Genomic DNA, 22,202 nt, shown 5'->3' with positions numbered 1-22,202 from the left:
AAAATCAACTACAGTGCCAAAAAAAGAAAAGTTTAGTGAGTTTTCTAGCTCCCAATTCAATCCTTTTTCCCTGCTTTTGTCTCTGGGGTACTTTTGGAAGTTCTGATTTAAAATGCTACGGTAAAGCCGCCTGGGAGAGCAGAGGCAGAAAGGAAACACTGAACTTAGACGCTGCTCGGGTAGAATTTCCCCAGCTGGGAGGTCCAGCCCCACAGCAGCTCTAACTTAGTCACTTCTTGTTTAGCAGCTGCCATGTGCATCGATTTCCACTTCTGCACAATTGATTTTTGCTTCTGTTCCCATTTGTGCCTTTGTTTTTGGACAGATATCATATGATGAGTGTCTGAGAATGGTCTCTGAGAGGTCAGCGGACCTCATGAGGAGGGCCTTACTTGTCGATACAAAAATCAACATGCAAACGCCCAGATTTATGGAGGAGACAGCATCACCACTGAGTTTAACCTCAGCCTCTGTGTTTCCTACCCGAGCTTGATGTGCAGTGATTTAGAAAGGAATTCGAGCTACACTTGTAAATCTGGAGGACACAGCATTCAGATTATTTAAGAGTCTGACCATAATTATGGCTGATTCACGTTGTCGTAGGGCAGAAACCAACACAACATTGTAAAGCAATTTTCCTCCAATTATGGAAAATTACATTACCATATGTAAAATAGACAGTCAACGGGAATTTGCTGTGTGGCTCAGGAAACAGGGGCTTGATATCAACCTAGAGGGGTGGGATGGGGAGGGAGACGGGAGGGGGTTTCAAAAGGGAGGTGATACGTGTATACCTGTGGCTGATTCATGTTGAGGTTTGAGAGAAAGCAACAAAACTCTGTAAAGCAACTAGCCTTCAATAAAAAATTAATTTAAAAAATTAAGTAGTTAAAAAATGCAAGAAAGAAGATTCTGATCAAAAGTTTTCATGTGCTTCCAGTCATTTCTTGGTGAAGAATTTTCCAGTACAGTAGAAAGATGAATAAATTCCTGATGGGCAATTTCCTTGATAGAATGACAGCTCTACATCCAGTCATTTATTTCTATAGAGGATGTACTGCTCTTCCATCACCATCTTAAATACTCGCCAAGGAAAAACATCTATTCATTCTCAGAATGGCAACATGCTACAGCAAGTATAAAAGTATTTCTTGCTCCTCTTGCTGCAAAGCTTTGAGATCAAAATCTTGAATTTTGATCATCTTGTGTGTTTTCCTGGACAATATTTCAAAATATCTTTCTTGCTCTTACTGCAATCCAGTATTGATTTTCAGATGTCCAGCAAGTGAGGGTGATGAGGGATGTGAACTGTGAACCGTGACTTCAGTTCACAGCGATCAGGACCACTGACTCTTCGAGGTACAGAGGCCAGTTTCCTGGAAGCAGCAAAAGACACCGCGAGCGCTGTGTCTACCTGCCCACCCGCTGTGGTTTGGTCATTTGAGGAAATCTGCAGGCATCCCTTCCCTATCCATAATTACTTATTGATTTCTCGTTTTGTGAGTGCAACAGTGGCAGAACCAATGAAATGAATCCCACAGCAGTAGGAAAAGAGAGTCCTGAGTGACTCAGGCCGTGAAGGGCATGACTTCACTCCCATCAAAGCTCATTATTCACTGGCTGAATGGTACCTGAGGCCTGAGAGTCTGTCTTCCCGACAATAAAAGGAAGGACATTTAAAGATTAGCTTTATGCTTCGTTTCTCTCATCCAGACGGCAACAGTGAATACAGTATCTCTATCCACAGAAACACTACCTTGTTTGGCTTCAAGTTTTCAAGCACAGGTGGTTTGGCATTCTTTGAGACAGAAGCTCACCGTGCAAGATCCCAAGGGGTAAGGGTGGGAGGGTTTGCGGGGGAGCGGGGAGGGGAGGCATGGGAGGGTCAAGGGGTGCTGGGGAGGGGTAGGAAAGTGAGGGACCCCACAGGAGCACAACTACAGAAACATGGGGCCATGACTATTTGTGGGGGAGAATGAGTCTGGTTTCCAACCTGGGTGACCATCAGCAGAGTTTGATTCTGATATCTGATCTGTCTTTGATCTGATCCCTGCATTTATGAACAAAGGACTTTGCTCATAGAGTGTCTGAGTAGATGCTGTTCTTTCTGGATCTCTTTGCAATTCTTGGAGCAAAATAACGAGCCTAAGTATTATAAGCTGAACACCGGAAAAAACTGTCTCTCTCTCTACTTGACAACGGGGGCTGCCCCGATGCTGTGTCCTGGCCTTAAGTTCTAAGTTTTGCACAGTGATGAAAATGTAACTTTCAATTTTTAGATTTCGCTTTTTTTTTTTTTTTCCTGTCGACAGCTGTAATGATAATAATAAATGTTGCTATCCCTACAACTGAAAAGGGATGACCTTGTGGAGACATGATGGCTGGCTTCAAAAACAGGAAGGCTATCCTAGAGAAGAGAAAGTAGACTTTTCAGTACAGCGTTGGAGGACAGATAACACACATATGGAGATTTTTCCTTCATGAAAGAGTTCTGAAAAATCATAGCCACCCAAAAATGGAATAATATGCCCCCTTAGGGAGTGATTTGCAGTGGAGAGTTAAGATACTTGGTTAGCCAGGAAGTTTGTTTGGGTTTTCTACACAACGTTACGGAAAAATCAGAATGAACTTTTTGGCCAGCCTGACATTTGAACAAAAGCAAATGACTCCTGGAGCTGATATGACACCTTCTTTCTTTTAGTAAAATAACTCCCTCCTCCTGCCACCAAGCTTTAGCAGGGCTCTTGGTGGCTCACTTTTCCTGCCCTCCCTTATAGCCGGGTAACATGGCTGTGGCCACATGATTGAGTTCTTGATCATGGCACGGAAGCAGAAGGTTGGTCCCTTTTGCATCACATGCTTCAGAGAACATCACTTGCCCTCACTTTTCCTACGGGCTGCAGTGAGAGGGGAAGAGCTCAGTGAGGGAGCTTGGTACACACACGCAACGATGATACCCTAGTACACGGCAGGATCACAAGACAGGTCCCAGGGTCACTGCTGACTCTGGGCCATCTGCCTAACCAGGTACAGGCCCATGACAGAAAGGGATACTTGTTTAGCTTGTGTTTCTGAAGTTTTGAGTCTTCCTGTTAAAAGTAACTTAGCTTGTATCCCAAACAATACAACTATGTTTTTCTTTTTCTTTTTTGAGATGTGCATAAGATTAAGGTATTATATAAGGGTTTATAAGAAATGCTTTCTGCAATTTTATAATTCTATGTCCCCATCCCCCCCCCCCCAAATTTATCTCCTTTCTCTGAAAACCAGTTGTCCCAACAAACCCTACCATTGCCAAACATAATCACGCTGTCAGTCACTGACCTCAATTTTTTAAGTACCAGTGTTCAAAAAGTCAAGAACTTTTGATTGCCTGCTTTTCGTTCAGCCCTCTATCAAGTCTGCTCCAGGGCTCACCTTCTTTCCTTTCAGGAAACATCATCTGCACAAATACAGATGATAAAGATACTCGAAACTTCTCTTTGTGGTTATCCAATCTTAAGGATTTTTTTTTTTAAGGTGATGCATTATTTAGCCTTTGTGTGATAACATTCTTCTGTTTCTTTTTTTTTTTTTTTATCTTTTTTTTCTTCTGTTTCTTTTCCCTTAGGAGAGAAAAGTCAGAAGTCCAGGCCTCACTGAAGTTGAAGATCTGGATGATGCAAATCCGTTTTGGCTCACAATGTGTCTGGGTTCCAACATAATGTGGTCAACACACCCAGCCAAAAGAATATTCTGATTTATTAAATGGATCTCTAAGTGAAATAAAGTAGTTGAGCTAATGAAATGTGGTTCCGACCTCTGTGCTTGGGTCCTAAGGAGGAAATAAGCCAATGACAGGTGGACCTTTAATTCTGTTCCATAGATATGCCATTGTTATTTCAATTTACATCTATCTACTCACGTTTTTTCCTCTTGCCCATAACGTTCTTTTCCTCTTATCTCCTAATTCATGCAAACTCTATAGATTCTTCAAGATTTTGCTCTGTAATTTTCTTGCTCTTAATTTATCCAGTAAATCCATAATATATAACTCTGAACCTAATGCAGTTGCCAATCACTTTCATCCACAATAGCTGCTCTACATGTCACGTTTTCTTTGGAATTCTTCTTTTCCTAAGCCTATAATAGGTATTTAATAAACAGATTAGAAGCACGAATAATTATAGATATGAATCAGACCTTTAGAAAATGATCTCTCAACTGTCAGTGAAGAACAAAATAGAAATCTATTGCCTCACTGATTAAAAACAATTCATAAGGACAAATGAATTTGGATTTTCTCACCATAGGACCTTTCAAAAAGAAAAGCTTGTGTGAATTTTGAGCTTTGCCATTGTAGCACTTGTACTGAGCACACAGTCCTCATTTCATTTCGCAGCTGCACAATTTGGAAATCGTTAAGAACAACAGCATTTTCTCAATATTTTAAAATCATGGGTCAATTGAAAACATCACCTTCAGCTTCTCCAGCCTGTCTTTCTTGAGTCTCCTCACAATTAAGACACATTTTAAACCCTCTTTAGCTCTTGAGTTTTAGCTCCATTAAATTTCTGACAACATACTCTTATTTTTTTTTTTCCCTCATGGCAAGTGAAAGACAATTACACTTTCTGAACCCTACTACCAACACAGAAAAAACTAAAATGGAAAACTCATACTACGATCCAACAAATAACTTATGAAGTCTCTGAAAGCCGTTTCCCTTCAATGCACAGAAGTATAAGAAGGTGTATTTCAGCAAAGAAATGGCTGGAATTCAGTGAAAGTGGAGTTTATTTGAGGCAGTAATATTTCATTGAACTTCTGGAGCCACTGATTCAGAACGACCAGTTTTTTTCTAACTTATAGTGTGTTCTCTGTGTCTGGCAGTCTGTTTAACCAAAGGATCCTGTCCCTGGAGGGAATTCATTTGACTTCTGAAAGAGTCCCGGAAGGAACCAAGGGATGTGCATTTCAAACAAAACAGACAGAATAGAACTCAAAACACTTTAGCCAAATAGCAAGATATTTAGGAAAGGATATCATTAATCAAGAACACTTCTGAAATATTTCAGCCTAAACATATTCCTCTTAAGGAACAGAAAAATCTTGAAAGAGATTTCTGAAATATATGAGCTAAACTTTATTATTTTTTTTTCATTTATTTTTATTAGTTGATGAGCTAAACTTTAAACTGAAGTACAAAGCAATGAGCTTATGGGAAATAGGAAGATCTTGGAGAAATCTAGAAATAGACTCTAACTTAGTAAAGTCAGTCATTAAATATTTAACTTTATCCCACAGGCTTAGAAAAAGACTGATTTTCCCTCTGGCAAGATGGATCTCACTCCCTTTCACCCTCTTGAGCCTCTTGCTGTGGCCCCACCTCCCATCCAAAGACTGGGATGCTGGGGACCAACGAGGCAGTGATTCTTGGCTTCCCCCTCCTCCATGCAGGCTGCCAGGGGAGGCAAGGAGGGGCTCTGGGACGTTGATGATGAAACCGTGTTGACACTTTCTGAATCCCTATGAAGACCAATGTCTATGTGGTTCTCCCTGCCTATCTATCAATGATGTTCTCTGCCCCATTTGTTAACTCAAATCTATCCTGAGAGCCCTGATCATTGAAACAACTCACATATGCTGTCTGGTAACAACAAAACAGTAACTTCTGGGGGACACTGTTAAAGAACTCTCCTCCTAACCAAAAAAGCAAAGTTGTGCACCCTTCGTTGACGAACATTTGGGAAAGAATATAATCAAAATTTCTAGATGTGACCTTTTTGCTTAAGGTTATGTTTCTGAACTATTTTGGGGAGGAAGTCCCCTTTGAAATGTACGATATAAATTTCTGCCTGCCTCCGGGGAGTCTCCTGAGCAAACGCCCAGCCTCTTCCTACGATCTACGGCCATCACTGGGATTATCAGCCCTTCACCTTGCGTGTGAACCGGTCAGCGTCTTGGATGTGGAATGTGGGTCTCTACTCAGTTTCTTAGGTTGCAAGACTTCTCAGCCTCCTGAACTGCCTTTTACCTTTTTTCTTTCTGTCTCCTCTCCACAATGACTTCAGTTATTTATTGGCACTTGTTGATGCTTTTGTGTGTGAGAGTGTGTGCAAAATCCCTCAGTTCATTGCTTTTTAGTCTCTTATACAATATAGGAGCTCAGAAACAAGCTTATTTTCTTGAAGGTAAGACTCTATGGCTATAGGTCTGTCCAATCCAGAAAGTTCACGGATCTTAGCGTATATTCAGGGACACTTAGCAACCTTTTTTCTTTTTTTTTTTGCTTCTTCACTGATTCTCTTGTTGCACTTGTGTTTCAATTGCTCAAACTCTCAGACAAGGTTCCTTCATATCTATGACACATCTTGTTATGACCAAATATTGTCTTTAGCCTCAGGGTCTGTGTGCAGCTTATGAGCCAAGCAGGTAAAGCAAACCTTACCTTTTTGTAGAGACTCCTCAGATCTCGGTACTGCCACATGCTGTTGAGGACCTGAGATGCCGCCTTGACCACCTTTGGAGAGTGTCTGATAAAGAAAAGACAGGACACACAAGCGGTGAGCGGGACAGCTGGGCTTCAATGACTTGGCAGGAGACAGCAAGAATAAAGAGAATAAAAGCCTCGTGGCTTTTCTGGCTCTCTTCTTTCTACAGTCTGGACAGTGCAAAGGATGCATGTCACCAGTGTCCAACCTCATTCTCCCCCTGACACCCATGGCAAGGGGTAGGGTCAGGGTGGGGGGAGGAAGGCCTTGAAATTTGGCAAAGAATTTTCACAATGCCAACCCAAGAGCAGTGCATTAAGTCAGAATGCAGGTTCAGCGCTGGACTAGGAAATGGAACAGAAAGAATCTTGACCAGGAAAGGCAAGATTAAGGGGTCTTAATAGCTGTGTTGTCTAACCTGTGTAGATGGATCAGTGGGTAAAGAATCCGCATACAATGCAGGAGACACAGGAGACTTGGGTTTGATCCTCGGGTTAGGAAGATCCCCTGAGGGAGGAAATGATAACCCACTCCAGTGTTCTTGCCTGGGAAATCCCATGGACAGAGGAGCCAGGCAGGCAGTGGAAAGGGTCGCAAAGAGTTGGACATGACTGAGCGCAAGCAAGGAGTAAGCAGAAAAAAAAAGATACTCATTTTCTCAGCTGAAGCGTAAGAGCTTGTATAGCGTTTGCTCTCCTGCCTGAGGGCTTCAGGGAACTGCTTCCGTTTGCTGAGGAAGCCAAGCACCGGCGGTTGGCATGGAGATGACCTCTGCACACGCCGGCACACGGGCTCTCCTGCGTTTGTGTGGAGGAACCAGCTCGGATAAAAGACTATAAACAAAGCCCTTCATACAATTCCCGTTCTGCCCTCCCGACCACAGTGAGAAACTAAGGTCACGTAAACCTTTGGACTAGCAGTTCTTACCATTTTTTTTCGAGTCACGGCTTTGAAATTCTTATGAATCTATCACTAAATATTGGTTCGGTGCCAACCTGCATCTCAGATCAGACTCTAGGTCAAGACATCTGTGTTGATTCAGTTCGATCCGATTCTTGGAAGTCACTTTGATGAGTGGCGAGGGCCCTGCTAACTACCTGTGGGTTCTTTGCTGCAACGGGCTGCGTCCACAACCAGCCTCATGACCTGAGCGGCTGACATGGCATTGTGCCTGATCTCAAGGGCTGGCACACTTTTGCTATAAAGGGTCAGCTATCAAATATCCTTTGATTTGTGGGCCATATGATCTCGGTTGCCATTGCAGGACAAGAGGAGTCATAAAGAATACACAAACGAATGGAAGTGGCTGTGTTCCAATCAAGTGCTATTTACAAGAAAGGGTGGACAGTGGGATTTGGATCATAGCTGGCTGACCCTTGGTTTATGCGGGGACCCCTGGAGTTGGGCAGGTTGTAATCACACATGAGGATGCCAATGTGAAGTCCACCCCTGAAGCTGACCCCTGAAGTTTCCCCAAAGAGAACATATGAATTGAGATCAAAACTGCTTTTAACATAAAATAGTCTTTAAAATGGAAGGTGAGCAGATGGTGAGACGGGATCGAGTTGAGCTTGGACTTGAGAGCCAGAGTAAATGGATGTGTGCATGCTAAGTCAACTCAGTAGTGTCCAACTCTTTGCAACCCTACGGACTATAGCCTGCCTGCCTTCTCTAGGCAAGAATACTGGAGTGGGTTGCCGTGCCCTCTTCCAGGGGATCTTCCTGACCCTGGGATGGAACCCACATCTCTTATGTCTACCTGCATTGGCAGGCGGGTTCTTTACCACTAGTGCCACCTGGGAAGCAAGGACCTGTATTTTGTAATGAAATGATGGGACCTTAATACGTGATCAATTAAATGTCTGCTTTTTTCCTGGGTCTTCAGGTGTGCAATGTAGAACAACTACGTTTAAGTTTCTTCATCCATTTACTTACTGGAAACCGGAACAGTCACTCTTCCTATTATTATTGCTGAAGTGGAATTCAACTTTGGCTGTGTTTGAAAATGTCTTAGATAATATTGTGTACTTTTAAAAGAAAACATATAGTACTCTTATAAATTTCAAATTTTTTTCTCTATGAGATGAGCAATATTTAAGCAAAATACATATTTTCTTTACCTAAAATGGACAGTGGCTAAATGATTTCACATTTACGCTAGTATCATGCTCTAAATATATTGAATTCTTTTGATAGAGAATTGTAGATCTTTTCATGGATATAGATACAGGTATACTTTATTCTTTTTTTAAAAAATTGAATTATTATTGACCTACAATACTCTGTTAGTTGCTGGTGGTCTGATAGCTGTATGCATTGCAAAATAACCACTATGGTAATTCTATTTACCATCTGGCACTACACAAATTACAATATTTATTGTAAATATTACAATATTATTGACTATATTCCCCCTGCTGTGTATTTCCTCCCTACAGTTCATTTATTTTGCCACCGGAATTTCATATCTTCTAATCTCTCTCACCCATTTCACTCATCGCCCCATCCCTCCCTCCTCTGACAGCTGCCTGTTTGTTCTCTGCATCTGTGAGTCTGTTCCTATTTGGTTACATTTGTTCTTCTGTTTTGTTTTTCAGATTTCACATACAAGTGAAATCATACGGTATTTGTATTTCTCTAACTTATTTCACTTAGTATAATAGCCTCTAGGTCCATTTATACTGTTGAAAATGACAATATTTTGTTCTTTTTTATGGACAAGTAATATTCTCTTGTGTATATGTATATGTATATATATACACACACATATTGTAGTAAATAATATATTTACTACATGTATATATACAATATGTATATATATATTACAATAAATATGCTTCCCTGGTGGCTCAGATGGTAAAGCGTCTGCCTGTAATGTGGGAGACCTGGGTTCAAGCCCTGGGTTGGGAAGATCCCCTGGAGAAGGAAATTGTAATAAATAATGCTGCAATGAACACTGAAGTTCATATACTTTTTCCAATCAGTGTCTTTCTTTTTTCTTTAGAAAACTATACAGAACTGGAACTGCTGGATCATATGGTGGTTCAATTTTTAATTTTTTGAGGACCCTCCATACTGTTTTCTATAGTGGCTGTACCAATTTATATCCCCAGCAACAGTGTACAAGAGTCCCCTTTTCTTCACATCTTTGCCAACACTTACTACTTTTGTCCTTTTTAATAGCCATTCTGACAGCTGTGAGGTGATATCTCATTGTGGTTTTGATTTGCATTTCCCTGAGGACTAGTGAGTGATGTTGAGCACCTTTTCATGTGCCTGTTGGCCATCTGTAAGTCTTCTTTGGGGAGAAAAATGCCTTTTCAGTCTTCTGCCTAATTTTAATTGGGTTGTTTATTGAATTGTATGATATATATAATATTATATATATATATATACATATATATATATATATGCGTCTTGGATATTAACCTTTTGCTGTTTATATCATTTGTGAATATTTTTTTCCCATTCAGTAGGCTGTCTTTTCACTTTGTTGATGGATTCCTTCGCTGTGCAAAAGCTTTTAAGTTTAATTAGGTTCCCTTTGCTTATTTTTGCCACTCTCTTCTGGCCTGCAATATCAGCTGAGAGACTTATTGGAGTTCCCCTGTGCATACTTAATTCCTTTTCTCTTGCTGCTTTTAAAATTCTGTCTTTATCTCTAGTTTTTGCCATCTTAATTACACTGTGTCTTGGTGAGGACTTCTTTGGGTTCACCTTGTTTGGGACTCACTGTACTTCCTGGACCTGTATGTCTGTTTTCTTCCCCAGGTTGGAGAAGTTTTCAGCTATTAATACTATTACTTCGAATAAATTCTCTGCCCCTTTCTTTCTCTTTTCCTTCTGGACCCCTACAATGCCAATATTAGTATGCTTAATGTTGTCCTAAAGGTATCTTAAACTATACTCGTTTAAAAATATTTTATTTGTTTAGCTTGGTTGATTTCCACTACTGTCTTCCAGTTTGCCATTTCATTCTTCTGTATCATCTAATATACTACTCATTCTTCCTAGTGTATTTAAAAAAAAAAATTCAGTTATGCAAAAATACCCAAAGTTATACAAGTATTACTCAAGGCTACAGTTTTTCCATGAATCATGTACAGATGTGAGAGCTGGACCATAAAGAAGGCTGAGCACTGAACAATTGATGCTTTTGAAATGTAGTGTTGGAGAAGACTCTTGAGAGTCCCTTGAACTTCAAGGAGATCCAACCCGTCAATCTTAAAAGAAATCAGTCCTGAATATTCACTGGAAGGACTGATGTTGAAGCTGAAGCTCCAATACTTTGGTCACCTGATGCGAAGAGCCAACTCACTGGAGAAGACCCTGATGCTGGGAAAGACTGAAGGCAGGAGGAGAAGGGGATGACAGAGGATGAGATGGTTGGATGGCATCATCGACTCAATGGACATGAGTCTGGGAGACAGTCAAGGACAGGGAAGCCTGGTGTGCTGCAGTCCATGGAGTCACAAAGAGTCAGAAACAACTGAGCAATTGAGCAATAACAATTGTACTCTTCAGTTCTGTTCGATTCTTCTTTATATTTTCTAACTCTCTGTTACACCTGTTACTGCATTCATTCTCCTGAGCATCTTTATGATTATGATTTATTGGGTAGATTGTTTCTACTTCCCTCAGTTCTCCTTCTGAGGTTTTATCTTGTTCCTTTATTTGGAATATATTCCTCTGTTGCTTCTTTTTGCTTTACTCTCTGTTTTTATTTCTATGTATCAAGTAGGTCTGAAGTTACATTTCCTGATCTTCGAGGAGCCGCCTTATGTAGATATCCTATGAGGCCCAGGAGCATACTCTCCTGTGGTCACCACAGCTGTGTGCTCTAGGGGATGCCTCGTGTGGGCCATGTGAGCCCTCCTTTTGTGGGGGAGCAGTAACTACTATGGGTGCACTGGTAGGCAGGCTGGACCGTGGTCTGGTTGGCTGCAGGCCCTGTATGGATGCTACTGGTCCTGGCACAGCTAGCTTCTCAACCTAGGGAGAACCAGCAGTGAGGCTGACTGGCTGGTGGGCAAGTAAGCCCCTGGTGCTAATAAACTAGGACTCCAAAATGGCACTTGCTAGCACCAGTGTCCGCAAGGCAGAACTAGCTTCCCAAAGAGGCTGCTGCTAGCATCTCTGTCCCCAGAGGGAGTCTCGGCCACCTCCTGCCTCTCTGAGATGCTCTCTAAGATCAGTAAGAGCTCTGACCCAGGCTCTTTTCAAACTGCTGCTTCAGTGCTCAGTCTTGGAATGAGCTGTGCGTGAGCCCCTTAAGAGCAGAGTCCGTGTTCCTACAGCCCTGCAGCTCTCCCAGCTGGGGGCTGGTCTTCCTGGTGCTGGGGAGTTGATGTAGGCTCCTTGGGAAGAAGCTCTGCAATTCTGATGATCCTCACATAGTATTCTTACATAATCAATGCTGAGCAAAGATTAAATGCTATGTTCTGCTGGATTTTAGCACTGTTAGCTAGATACGTTGGAGAAGGGAATGGCAACCCACTCCAGTGTTCTTGCCTGGAGAATCCCAGGGATGGGGGAGCCTGGTGGGCTGCCGTCTATGGGGTCGCACAGAGTTGGACACGACTGAAGCGACTTAGCAGCAGCAGCAAGATACGTATCTTTGACAAAAGTCAAGCAACTCTAGAGGAACATATCTTAATATTCAGGTGGTAATAATACAGTTGAAAATTTTAGTATGCAAAACGTCCTCTGACACTGTAATTTTTTCCTACTTCTTGCTTAGTTACGAAATGCAGACTGAGAATGTGGAATAAATAGCAATTTTTAACCTCTCAATTAACATGTCAGGATACCACAGTGTTATAAAAACTGATAAAGGTCAAAGAAATACTGCTTTCTTTTTAAACTTTAATTTTGATTCATCCACTAGACCAGGCAATGGCTACTTGAAAACCTGTAACTGTTGATTGAAGGACTTGAACAATTGAGTGCTTCTAATGTGACAAGTGATTATAACCTCAGCCACAAACACAGTTCCTTACTGACAAGTAACAGTTGAGACTGTTAATGGCTTTTCTGTCTTATGACAAAATACAGTTGACACATTCAACACTATTTCCTACACGACTGTTAAAATCTGAAAAAACACAAATGTACTTTTGAAACAGATGGATATGACAGAATGTCCATGCTGTGTGTTTAAAATGATGTGAAAAGAATAAGTTATCAAGACTTCAAAAATGGTAAGTATAAGATTCCTATAAGAGTCGTTAACAACTACACAATGTCTGATCTTCACTAGAGTTGTCAAATTAGGGATGGCTGAGAATCTCAGTTGGTGTGATTTCATTGTGGGTTTTCAGGACAGTCATTCCAGCTGCAGGATTCCAGAATAATTGTTCCAGTGTATTGGCAAGATGTGATGAGTTACACAGTTCAAACACACCTTGATTGGCACTTGCAGTCTGACTCATCAAAATCACAGCATATGTAAGTGTGTGCATATTTAGAAATAAAACCTATAAATACATAAAAGGGAGAATCACAGCTATACATGGTTGTTCATCTGTGTTTTCTCACGTGATCACAAAAGTTTGAGTAGTTTTGGGAGGAGGGCAAGTCTGTAAGCATTTTATGAATTAACTAGAGCAAATTGATATTCCTCCCTTTTCCAATTATTAAATCATCTTCAATTCCAAAACATTTCTTTTCAATAAAGTATTTTTATTTCATTAAAACACTTCTAGAAGGCCATGGGAATCTCAGATATACTATCATGATAGAATTGAGTGACAAATGGTGAGTTTAGTGCTAAGACCCAATGTATTTCTTCTGGATGCATTTTAAGAGCAGTGAGAAGCAAAAATCCAACTGAAGTGCAGGTGAGAGACGAGGATATGGCCAGTTATAAAAACCTTGCTTTGACCCCCAAACTGGTCACTACATAAAAGAGGTAAACCACATAACAGAATGCATGAGACGAAGCAGGAGAATTCTAAATGGGAAATGCTTGACTCAAGTGAATTCAACACTTCTTATTAAATTCATAAATCCAGACTGCTAAACATTGAGGGAAAGGTAAAGAGACAATGATATGAAATGAGTATCCATTCCATGAAGAAATTTTCAGTCAATTTAAAGCATATATTTGAAATTATTTGTAGTAAAAGGAACCTCCCACTAGCATCAATCCAGACGGGAATAGACCTAACAGGATTATTTTCTGGATTGGCAATGTGAATATATACGACTTCAGGCATAGTTTCTTCAAATGAGTTTTTAATTAGTTTTATCAAATAATTTTATTTGACCATAGCGCTGATAAAAGCATTTTTTTCCTCTTTAAGGCCCACTAGGGATGCTCACACAGATGGAAGGAATTCATATAACAACCTCCCAAAGCTCTACAGTTTTATGATTCAGGGACAATACTTTCTTCTCTGAACGTCTCATGAACATAGACAGAGTGGACTGTAGTTTTATTGTGTATGCATGTGCGTTTGCTTAAGAAAAGCATCAACATATTAAGTTTCTAATGCCCCAAACAGGTACGCATTTCAATTAGAGATTTCCAAGGTCCGCTAAAGCTATGTGAAGCTAAGTGAAGGACAGGAAAGCCTGGAATGCTGCAGTCCATGGGGTCACAAAGAATCAGATACGACTGAGTGACTGAATAATAACAACCACTGAAGCTACATAACAAGAAGAAAACTGAGGCTTCCCTGGCGGCTCAGTGGGAAAGAATCCGCTTCCCATTATAGGAGACATGGGTTTGATCTCTGATTTGGAAGATCCCACGTACCCCGGAACAACTAAGCCTGTGCCCCACAAATACCGCGCCTGTGCGCCAGAGCCTGGGAGCTTCAGCTCCTGAAGCCCGCGGGCCGTGGGGTCCACAACAAGAGGAGCCACTGCAATGAGATGCCCGGGCACCACAACGAGGGAGCAGCCCTGCCTGCCGCAACTAGAGAAAAGCCCCAGTGCGGCGACAAAGGCCCAGCACAGCCAAAAATAAAGAAATAAAATCAAAGCCTGGGTAACTTTCCTTGACCCAGCTGGCGGCCCCAGGATAAGTCCTGAAGGCTCAGCCCACAGAAAGCCTCAGGGAAAGACCACCCCTCTGCCCAGTCCTAAAAAATAAATAAACAAGAGAACCATGTGGTTTCCTGCCAATGGAGAAGAGCATTTTTACTGTAAGTACAATATTATAAGGTATAATTCAAGTCAACCATCTGTACTGTGCAATTATTCCACAAGTCCAGTGGGGTTTCTCTCTATTTGATATGGAAAAGTTTTCAAATCCTAATACTGAACTACTGACTGAACCTATCTGAAGGTCTCAGGGCGCTTAAACAGAACCCCTGAAACTTCTTTTTATTGCACAATGAGAGTATCTCGAATTAAATGAAATGAGAGAATATCCAAAAGCCTTGAAGTGCATCCTTTAAAGCCTTTAATAACAAAAGAAAACTTATTTGGCGTTTAGATGTAAAGGGAATAAAGTCAAGAAGTAGACCCTTGATAACAAAAGGTTTACCCTGTTAATCTTATTTGATTACATTGAGGGACTTCCAGAAGTCGAAATTTAATTAAGGTTAGTGAGTGTTTTTGTAAAATTGACAGCTCACGGATATACCAACCCTGTGGCTGGTGAAGATACGTTTTAAGTTACATACAGTAAAATACCACTGGTTCTTAAATCGAACCAGGAACATTATTATTTGTGGTGGTGCCATTCCTTTGACATAAGCCCTCTCTCTCTTTAATCCACTGGCGTAAAAGCCCTCCTTCCTCACTTCTTCCATCCCTGGGAAAATCCGACTCAGTATTTAAGACGTGATTATTATTTCTTCCAGGAAGTCTTTTATGTCAGTCCCCCCTGCGGTCTTTAGATTGGCAAGTACGAGCATGATGACTTGTTGAATGACATAATTTGTCCCAAACACACAGCTGGTGAGGGAAGGTGGTAGATAAGTGCTAGGCTCTTCCTGACTGCCACTGTTTTCTCTCCCATCCTCCCTGCATGCCTTGCTATGCAGAACTGAAGAGGCACAGAACAAAAGGACGTGGATCCATCATCAACACTTGGGTTTGGAGCTACACTGGAACCACCACCACAAAATACCTTCATGAATCTAGGTTGTCTCTTGCATATGAAAAGTGAAAGCCGCTCAGTTATGTCCGACTCCTTGAAACCCCATGAACTATACAGTCCATAGAATTCTCTAGGCCAGGATACTCGAATAGGTAGCCTTTCCCTTCTCCAGGGGATCTTTCCAACCCAGGGATTGAACCCAGGTCTCTCGAATTTACCAGCTGAGCCACAAGGGAAGCTCAAGAATACTGGAGTGGGTAGCTATCCCTTCTCCAGGGGATCTTCCTGACCCAGGAATCGAACTGGGGTCTCCTGCACTGCAGGCAGATTCTTTACCAACTGAGCTATGAGGGAAGCCCATATGCAGGTCACTAGACCGGATGCTGGATTGTCAAGCCTACCTTATCAACACCCAGGAGTCACCAAGTCATGAGTTATTTGTCAAATCAAGATTATTAGTAAGACCAGCTTTCCTTGTGGGGTGGGAAGACTGGAAACCATCTACTGTCTCTTGATGATCAGACACCAATGCTTCCCAGTGACATTCAGTAGTGTTACCCAAAACCAAGGGTCGTCGGGCACACTTAGATCTGTGTCTGTGCATGTGTCCGTACATGCTCAGTCATGTCCAGCTATTTGTGACCCCATGGGCTGTAGCCCGCCAGGCTCCTCTGTCCCTGGGATATCCCAGGCAACAATGCTGCAGGGGGTTGTCTTTTCCTTCTCCAGGGGATCTTCCTGACCTAGGGATCAAACCCCCATCTCTTGTGTCTCCTGCACTGGCCACGATGCCACCTGGGAAACCCTAGATCTGAATCCACCAACACCAGTTCTATGCATTGGGAAGTCACGGCCTGACTCACTTGTCTCCTTTGCTCTTGGAGATGCCGACCAGCTTCTCGATGCCCCCGGCGTCCCGTAAGGCCTTGGCGTTCTCCATGTTCTTGGTGATCACCTCGTGGAGGGTGCAGCACACGGCCGTCACCGTGTCGTCCGACATGGCCTTGCTCGCCGCGCTGCTGCTGTTGTTCCCGCCGGGCAGCCGGTGGACCAGGTCCCGCATGGCGTATTTGCCTTTGGGAAAGAAGACGAAGGGAAGAGTTGAAATGGGGCCAGAACAGAGGAGGTGGGGACTAGGGTGAAAAAGAGAAGACAAGAGGCCAGGTTAACACAACGTTGTCTGTTCCCATCACTGATGATTCTCTACAAAGGTACCGCGGGCACATAGACAGACCAAACATGGTGAATGCGTGGCTTGTGGTACTGCATAGATGTGGGACTGACTCTCTGGACAGGTTATTTCAGGCCTCTGAGCCTCAGCTTTTCAAATCATGAAGCAAGAATGACAGTATAACCTACCCTTACTAGGTTGTTGCAAAGATTTAATGAGTAAATGTGTGGGAAGCATTGAACACATGGCGATGACCCTGGACTCAGGACTCAGTAGAGGTTAGTTATCAGTGGGTCCCTGCTTGCTATTCAAAGAAGTCAGGAAAACATATGGTAACTCTAACACAACCTCAAAAGTCCCCTGATAGGAGCTATGTTGGCAACTGTATTATTTAACAGATAAGAGTCAAAGCACAAAAATGTATGTATATATGAAATCTGCATTCTGGTCCCTATAAAGAAAAGAGAAACATTCAAAGCAGGGGAGGGAAACTTTACAAATAAGATATAAAATGAGGTTTCCTCTGAACTAGGGCAACTGGATGAACTGTTTGTCTCTCTGATGGGGTTTTATTGAATGGTTCTGCCATATAACATTTACTAATTTGACATGTTTTACCTCCTGTGGAAAAAATTAGATAACATACAACATTGTTTCCTTAATTCACTTTATCATTCATTATCAATCATGCTCCTCCCATGGACAGAGGTACTTATAATGACATCTTTATGGAGTACTTTTAGTTTTCAAAGCCAGTTAGGTATTACCAAAAACCCTGCAAGACAATTAATTCATCCCACCTGCAGGTTCCAATTCTGTCCTATTGATTTACTTCTGGAACCGAGTACAGGAGTGACTGTAGCAAAGTTGGCGCTTCTTAAATTTTCAAACTGGGTGGAATTGGCAAGTGTCCAAAGTTCAATTCCTGCCTTGTCTCCCGCCCCCTAATCAGACATATTTAGGTAGCTCCTAAAACCCATTTGGAATATTTTTCCTCCTTACAGGTCTCTAAAGGATGACTTCTGCTATTTAAGTCTCTGGCACATGGAGCTTGGGGGCAGAAAATGGAACCCCATGCGAGGAGGCAATGATATCTTAATTCCCAGCAGTAATAAATAAAACATAGGACTTCATAATTTTAGTATCAGCTCTTATCCTATGTTTAGGTGGCTTATTTTAGTGTGAACATAAAAAAAAAAATGCTGAAGTCTAAATTACTGAAATAGGAAAGTGTCTTCATTCAACTGATGACAGCTAAGACGCGTCTGACAGGAACTCTTTGCCTGAAAACCCCCAAATGCAGCATATTTATTTTCCAATGACAGCACTTAAAACAGGCTGGAGAAGATCCTTGGTACGAGACACTCCTCTGAGCCTCCTGCTTTATCTGTTTATCATTAAATTGCACTCATCTCTGGCTGCGAGTTTAATTCTGTTGAGCTCAGCAGGCTGGTGACTTTATCATTAACCCCCACAATTCACTGTCAGACAAACTTGATTCACAAAAGTGTGAAGATGAGTGGGTTCTCTTCATCATGGAAGTGACAGAGAGAGGAGACAACAAACTCTCAGTTCTTGTGCATACAGGGGCATACCCACTCTTGAATGAATATGGAAGACTGGTTTTGTAACCTTGGACATCGTCAAGGTTGGAAGCAAAACAAGGAGAGGAAGAGGATTTGACTAGAGCATTTTTTTTTAAGTTTATATAGTGTGTATGCATGTTCAGTCCTGTCCGACTCTTTTTGACCCCATGGACCGTAGCCCACCAGACTCCTCTGTCCATGGAATTCTCCAGTCAAGAATACTGGAGTGGGTTGCCATTTCCTCTTCCCGGGGATCTCCCAACCCAGGGATTGAACCTGCATCTCCTGCATTGACAGGCAGATTCTTTACCACTGAGCCACCTGGGAATCCCTTAGTTTATGTTATCATCATTTAAAAAATTACTTCAGGCAGAAAGTACGGTTTCATCTTATACAGTTTCCCAATCTGTGAGCTCTGAATGAGAAGCAAGGTCCCCATAATGTTCAAGCGGCAGAAACTGCTACTCTCCCCAACATAAAGGTCATTCTGTCTTGCTCAAATTCTCAACAGAAATGAATCCTTTGGTCAGTTCTTCGAAGTTAGCCTCTCATGAAAACAACTTTATCTCTGACTTTTGCACTACTGATATGAGATTACTGTTGGACATATTGCATTTATGTGAAAAACACACACAAGCTACTGTTTCTATTAGTGAGATACTAACTGCAACCTTGTAACTTTGCTTCCCTTCCTCCCCACACAGGTGTGTGTGGGCACCTGTGTTTGTAAATTATGAGTAAAAACTAGTTTCTCTTTCTGTTTCTTTTTGGGGGCTTCTGTTTAGAGTTGTTGGGTACATTGAGGTGTGTGGATGGACTCAGGAGAGCTGACAAAGTGTGCTGCCCCAGAAGGGCACTCCTTGAGAACTTCACGATGGGCTAACAGAGCTTTGTTCTCGCCGACTGTGCCTGTTTCTTATTACTCATTTTTAACTGTCTGTATTTCAGAACTAAGTCTATATCTAGTGTTGATTTGTGCACCACCCTGTTGGTCTCCCCGTGGGTGGCGGCAATGTTGTAATGTTGAGTAGTGAGTGCCTTTATGGTCTAACCACCTGTGCTCCTCTATACCTTCCTAAACGGCCCATCACTCTGGCTCACTGATAGAGTCCTCTGTTACAGCTGATCTTTGTGACCATGGTAACTCGAATCTCTCATACCAGCATTAGAGGTGTGCTTGTGCTAATCTGCTTCAGTCATGTCCAACTCTGTGCAACCCCATGGACTGCAGCCCACCAGGCTCCTCTGTCCGTGGGATTCTCCAGGCAAGAATACTGGAGTGGGTTGCCTTGCCCTCCTCCAAGGGATCTTCCCAACCCAGGGATCAAACCTGTGTCTCTTACATCTACCTGTATTGGCAGGCGGCTTCTTTACCACTAGCGCCACCTCGGAAGCCCAACATTAGAGGAAAGATGTTTCAAGATAAAGGTCAGCTGAGAACAGCCCTAGCTCAGGAACATGACAACTCTTTTGTCTATGAGGTTTTAGTATCTTTTTGACCTCCCTCTTTCTAGCACCACTAAAACTGTGAGGTTTTGCTGAGTTGTTCTAAATTAGTATTTATCTTCCATTTTTTATGGTGGTAAAATACACATAATAAAATTTACAATCTTTTCCATTTTTACATGTACAGTTCAGTAATTCTGAGTAAATTCACACTGTTTTGCAAACATCACCACCGTATATCTCCAGAGCTCTTCATCTTGTAAAACTAAAATTCTATTAAACTCTATTTAACCTTTAAACAATAACTCCCCATCCCTCCATCCACTAACAACCAACATTCTACTTTCTATCTCTATGATTCTGACAACTCTTTTTGCTGTTGTTGAGTTGCTAAGTCATGTCCTTGTGACCCCGTGGACTGCACGGCGCCAGGCTACCCTTCCTTCACGATCTCCTGGAATTTGTTCAAACTCGTGTCTGTTGAGTTGACAACTCTTTAAGCATCTTATATAAGTGGAATTGTACCGTGTGTCTTTATTTTGCTCAGCATAATGTTTTCCGTTCGTATAGTAGAAGATACCAGAATTTCCCTTTCAAGAAGTCTGGATGTTTTTCCATTGTAAGCATATACCATGTTCTGTTTATCCATTCATCTACTCATGGACACTTGGCTCGCTTCTTTATTTCTGTCATTGTGAATGATGCTACTATGAGCAGAGGTGTAAAAATATCCTTTCTCTTTCAGTCTATGTGTTTTTGGATCTAAAGTGAGTCTCTTGTAGAGAGCACATTGTTGGATCACAGCTTTTTTTTTTGCTTTCCATTCTGCCAATCTCTGTCTTTGGATTGGAGAGTTAACCCTTTTGTATTTAAAATAATTATTGTAAGGAGGCGGGGACTTAACGTGTATTGTTTTTCTATTTTTTTCCTACATGCCTTCTAGGTTTTCTGGTCCCTCACTTCCCAAATTATGCTCTTCAGTGTTTGATTTTTTTTTTTTTTTGGCAGTGAAATGCTTTAAGCCCTTTCTCATTTCCTTTGGTGTATATTTTGTAACTATTTTCTTTGCGGTTACCATGTGGACTACATTTAATATCCTAAAATTGTAACAGTCTAATTTAAATTTACACTAATTTAACTTCAATAATGTACAAAAACTCTGCTTGTTTATAGCTCCACCCCAACCCTTTCAGTTATGGATGTCACAAAACTACATCTTTACATGTGTCCAAAAATATAAAATGATGGTTGTTTTCTCAATGCAGCACTTTCATGAAGTATAGAGAAAAGAAAACATGGAGTTTTAAGCCAAAGGTACAAGAATACTAGCTTTTAAAAACGCATTATTCTCTTGAATCATGTAAAAAACAAAAAGTGGAGTTATGAACTGGTTTTACAATAATACTAAGCTGCTATAATTATGCAATATTTTAAAGCCTTTGTCTAGCAATTCTGCCATTTGGTCTTTCTCAGGGAAGTATCTGTTGGTTCAATTTTTTTTTTTTTTTTCCCCTTGAAATGGGCTTTACTTCCGGATTTTTTGTATCCACTGTGCTTTGTTGTTGTTCAAAATTGGACATTGCCATTGAACAATGTAGCAACCCTGGAAATCATATTCTTCCCCTTCCTGGGGTTTGCTGGCTTTTGTTTTTGTAATTGTAGGATGTCTGTGTGCTGAGGTGTCAACTTTAGGTCTCAGGTCTTTTCTGAACCTGTGCCTTTCTCTGGCCATGCGTGGTGACTTTCTGATTTCCTCCACACAAGTATTTGCTTTGGAATGTCTTAGTACCTGACTCCCAAAAGGGGAAAAAGACAGCAACGAAGAGGGAGGGAAGGGCACCAACTCTTCAAGTCCCTTGAAGTCACTTCACCTGGAGGGTGAGGGATTTTTAACAGTTGGGGGTTGCACAACAGCTGCCTCTGTGCCTGCGACTCCATGATCAGTAACAGCAATCTGAACACAGATTCCCCAGTATCTGGGGGACAGAGTCTTTGCTGCCCACCCTAGTTGCCACCAGCCGCACACAAGCTGCTCCGAGAACACATGTATAGCTTCCTGCCGAGGGCTGGAGATAAGAAAAGGGTAGCTGCTACTCTGCTAAGAGCTGACAATGACCAAAATTAACTATAATCTACCATCCAAGCCTTCCTCTGACAGTTGCAAGCCTTCATCAGACTCCAGAGTTCCAAAATAGTTACACTGGACAGATGCCGCCGGTGAGATTGCTGTCTGTGTGGGGGCACAGAATCCTGGGCGTTCCTACCCACCATCTCCCAGAATCTTCTCTCTGCTCTGAATAACATTGCTCAGGGTGGAAGATGTGAACCCAAGTCACGCATTTCCCTGTGACTGTGCGTCAACAGGTGACTGTGAAAAGAACCTCTCTCTCCTTTGCCAAAGGAAAGTTGTGAGTCCTGACCGAGGATCAGAGGACAACACTCTGTGGGTGGTCACAGCTCTGTGTGAAACGCAC

At 41.9% G+C, this 22,202-nt stretch overlaps 1 protein-coding gene across 2 annotated transcripts in view; it reads right to left on the bottom strand.

Moving 5' to 3' along the window:
- Positions 1-22,202, bottom strand: part of CTNND2 (catenin delta 2) — a 1,061,406-nt gene that overhangs the window by 36,307 nt on the left and 1,002,897 nt on the right. For both annotated transcript variants that reach the window (XM_043887623.1, XM_043887624.1), the window contains 2 exons: positions 16,389-16,599; positions 6,431-6,515 (listed from right to left, as the gene is read on the bottom strand). In XM_043887623.1, the coding sequence (XP_043743558.1) occupies positions 6,431-6,515; positions 16,389-16,599 (296 nt within the window). The remainder of the gene's footprint in view (positions 1-6,430; positions 6,516-16,388; positions 16,600-22,202) is intronic.

Source organism: Cervus elaphus, chromosome 25 (genome assembly GCF_910594005.1).
Source record: "Cervus elaphus chromosome 25, mCerEla1.1, whole genome shotgun sequence".
Taxonomy (NCBI): domain Eukaryota; kingdom Metazoa; phylum Chordata; class Mammalia; order Artiodactyla; family Cervidae; genus Cervus; species Cervus elaphus.
Note: the sequence above shows the minus strand (reverse complement) of the source record. Positions and strands in the feature narration are given on the sequence as shown.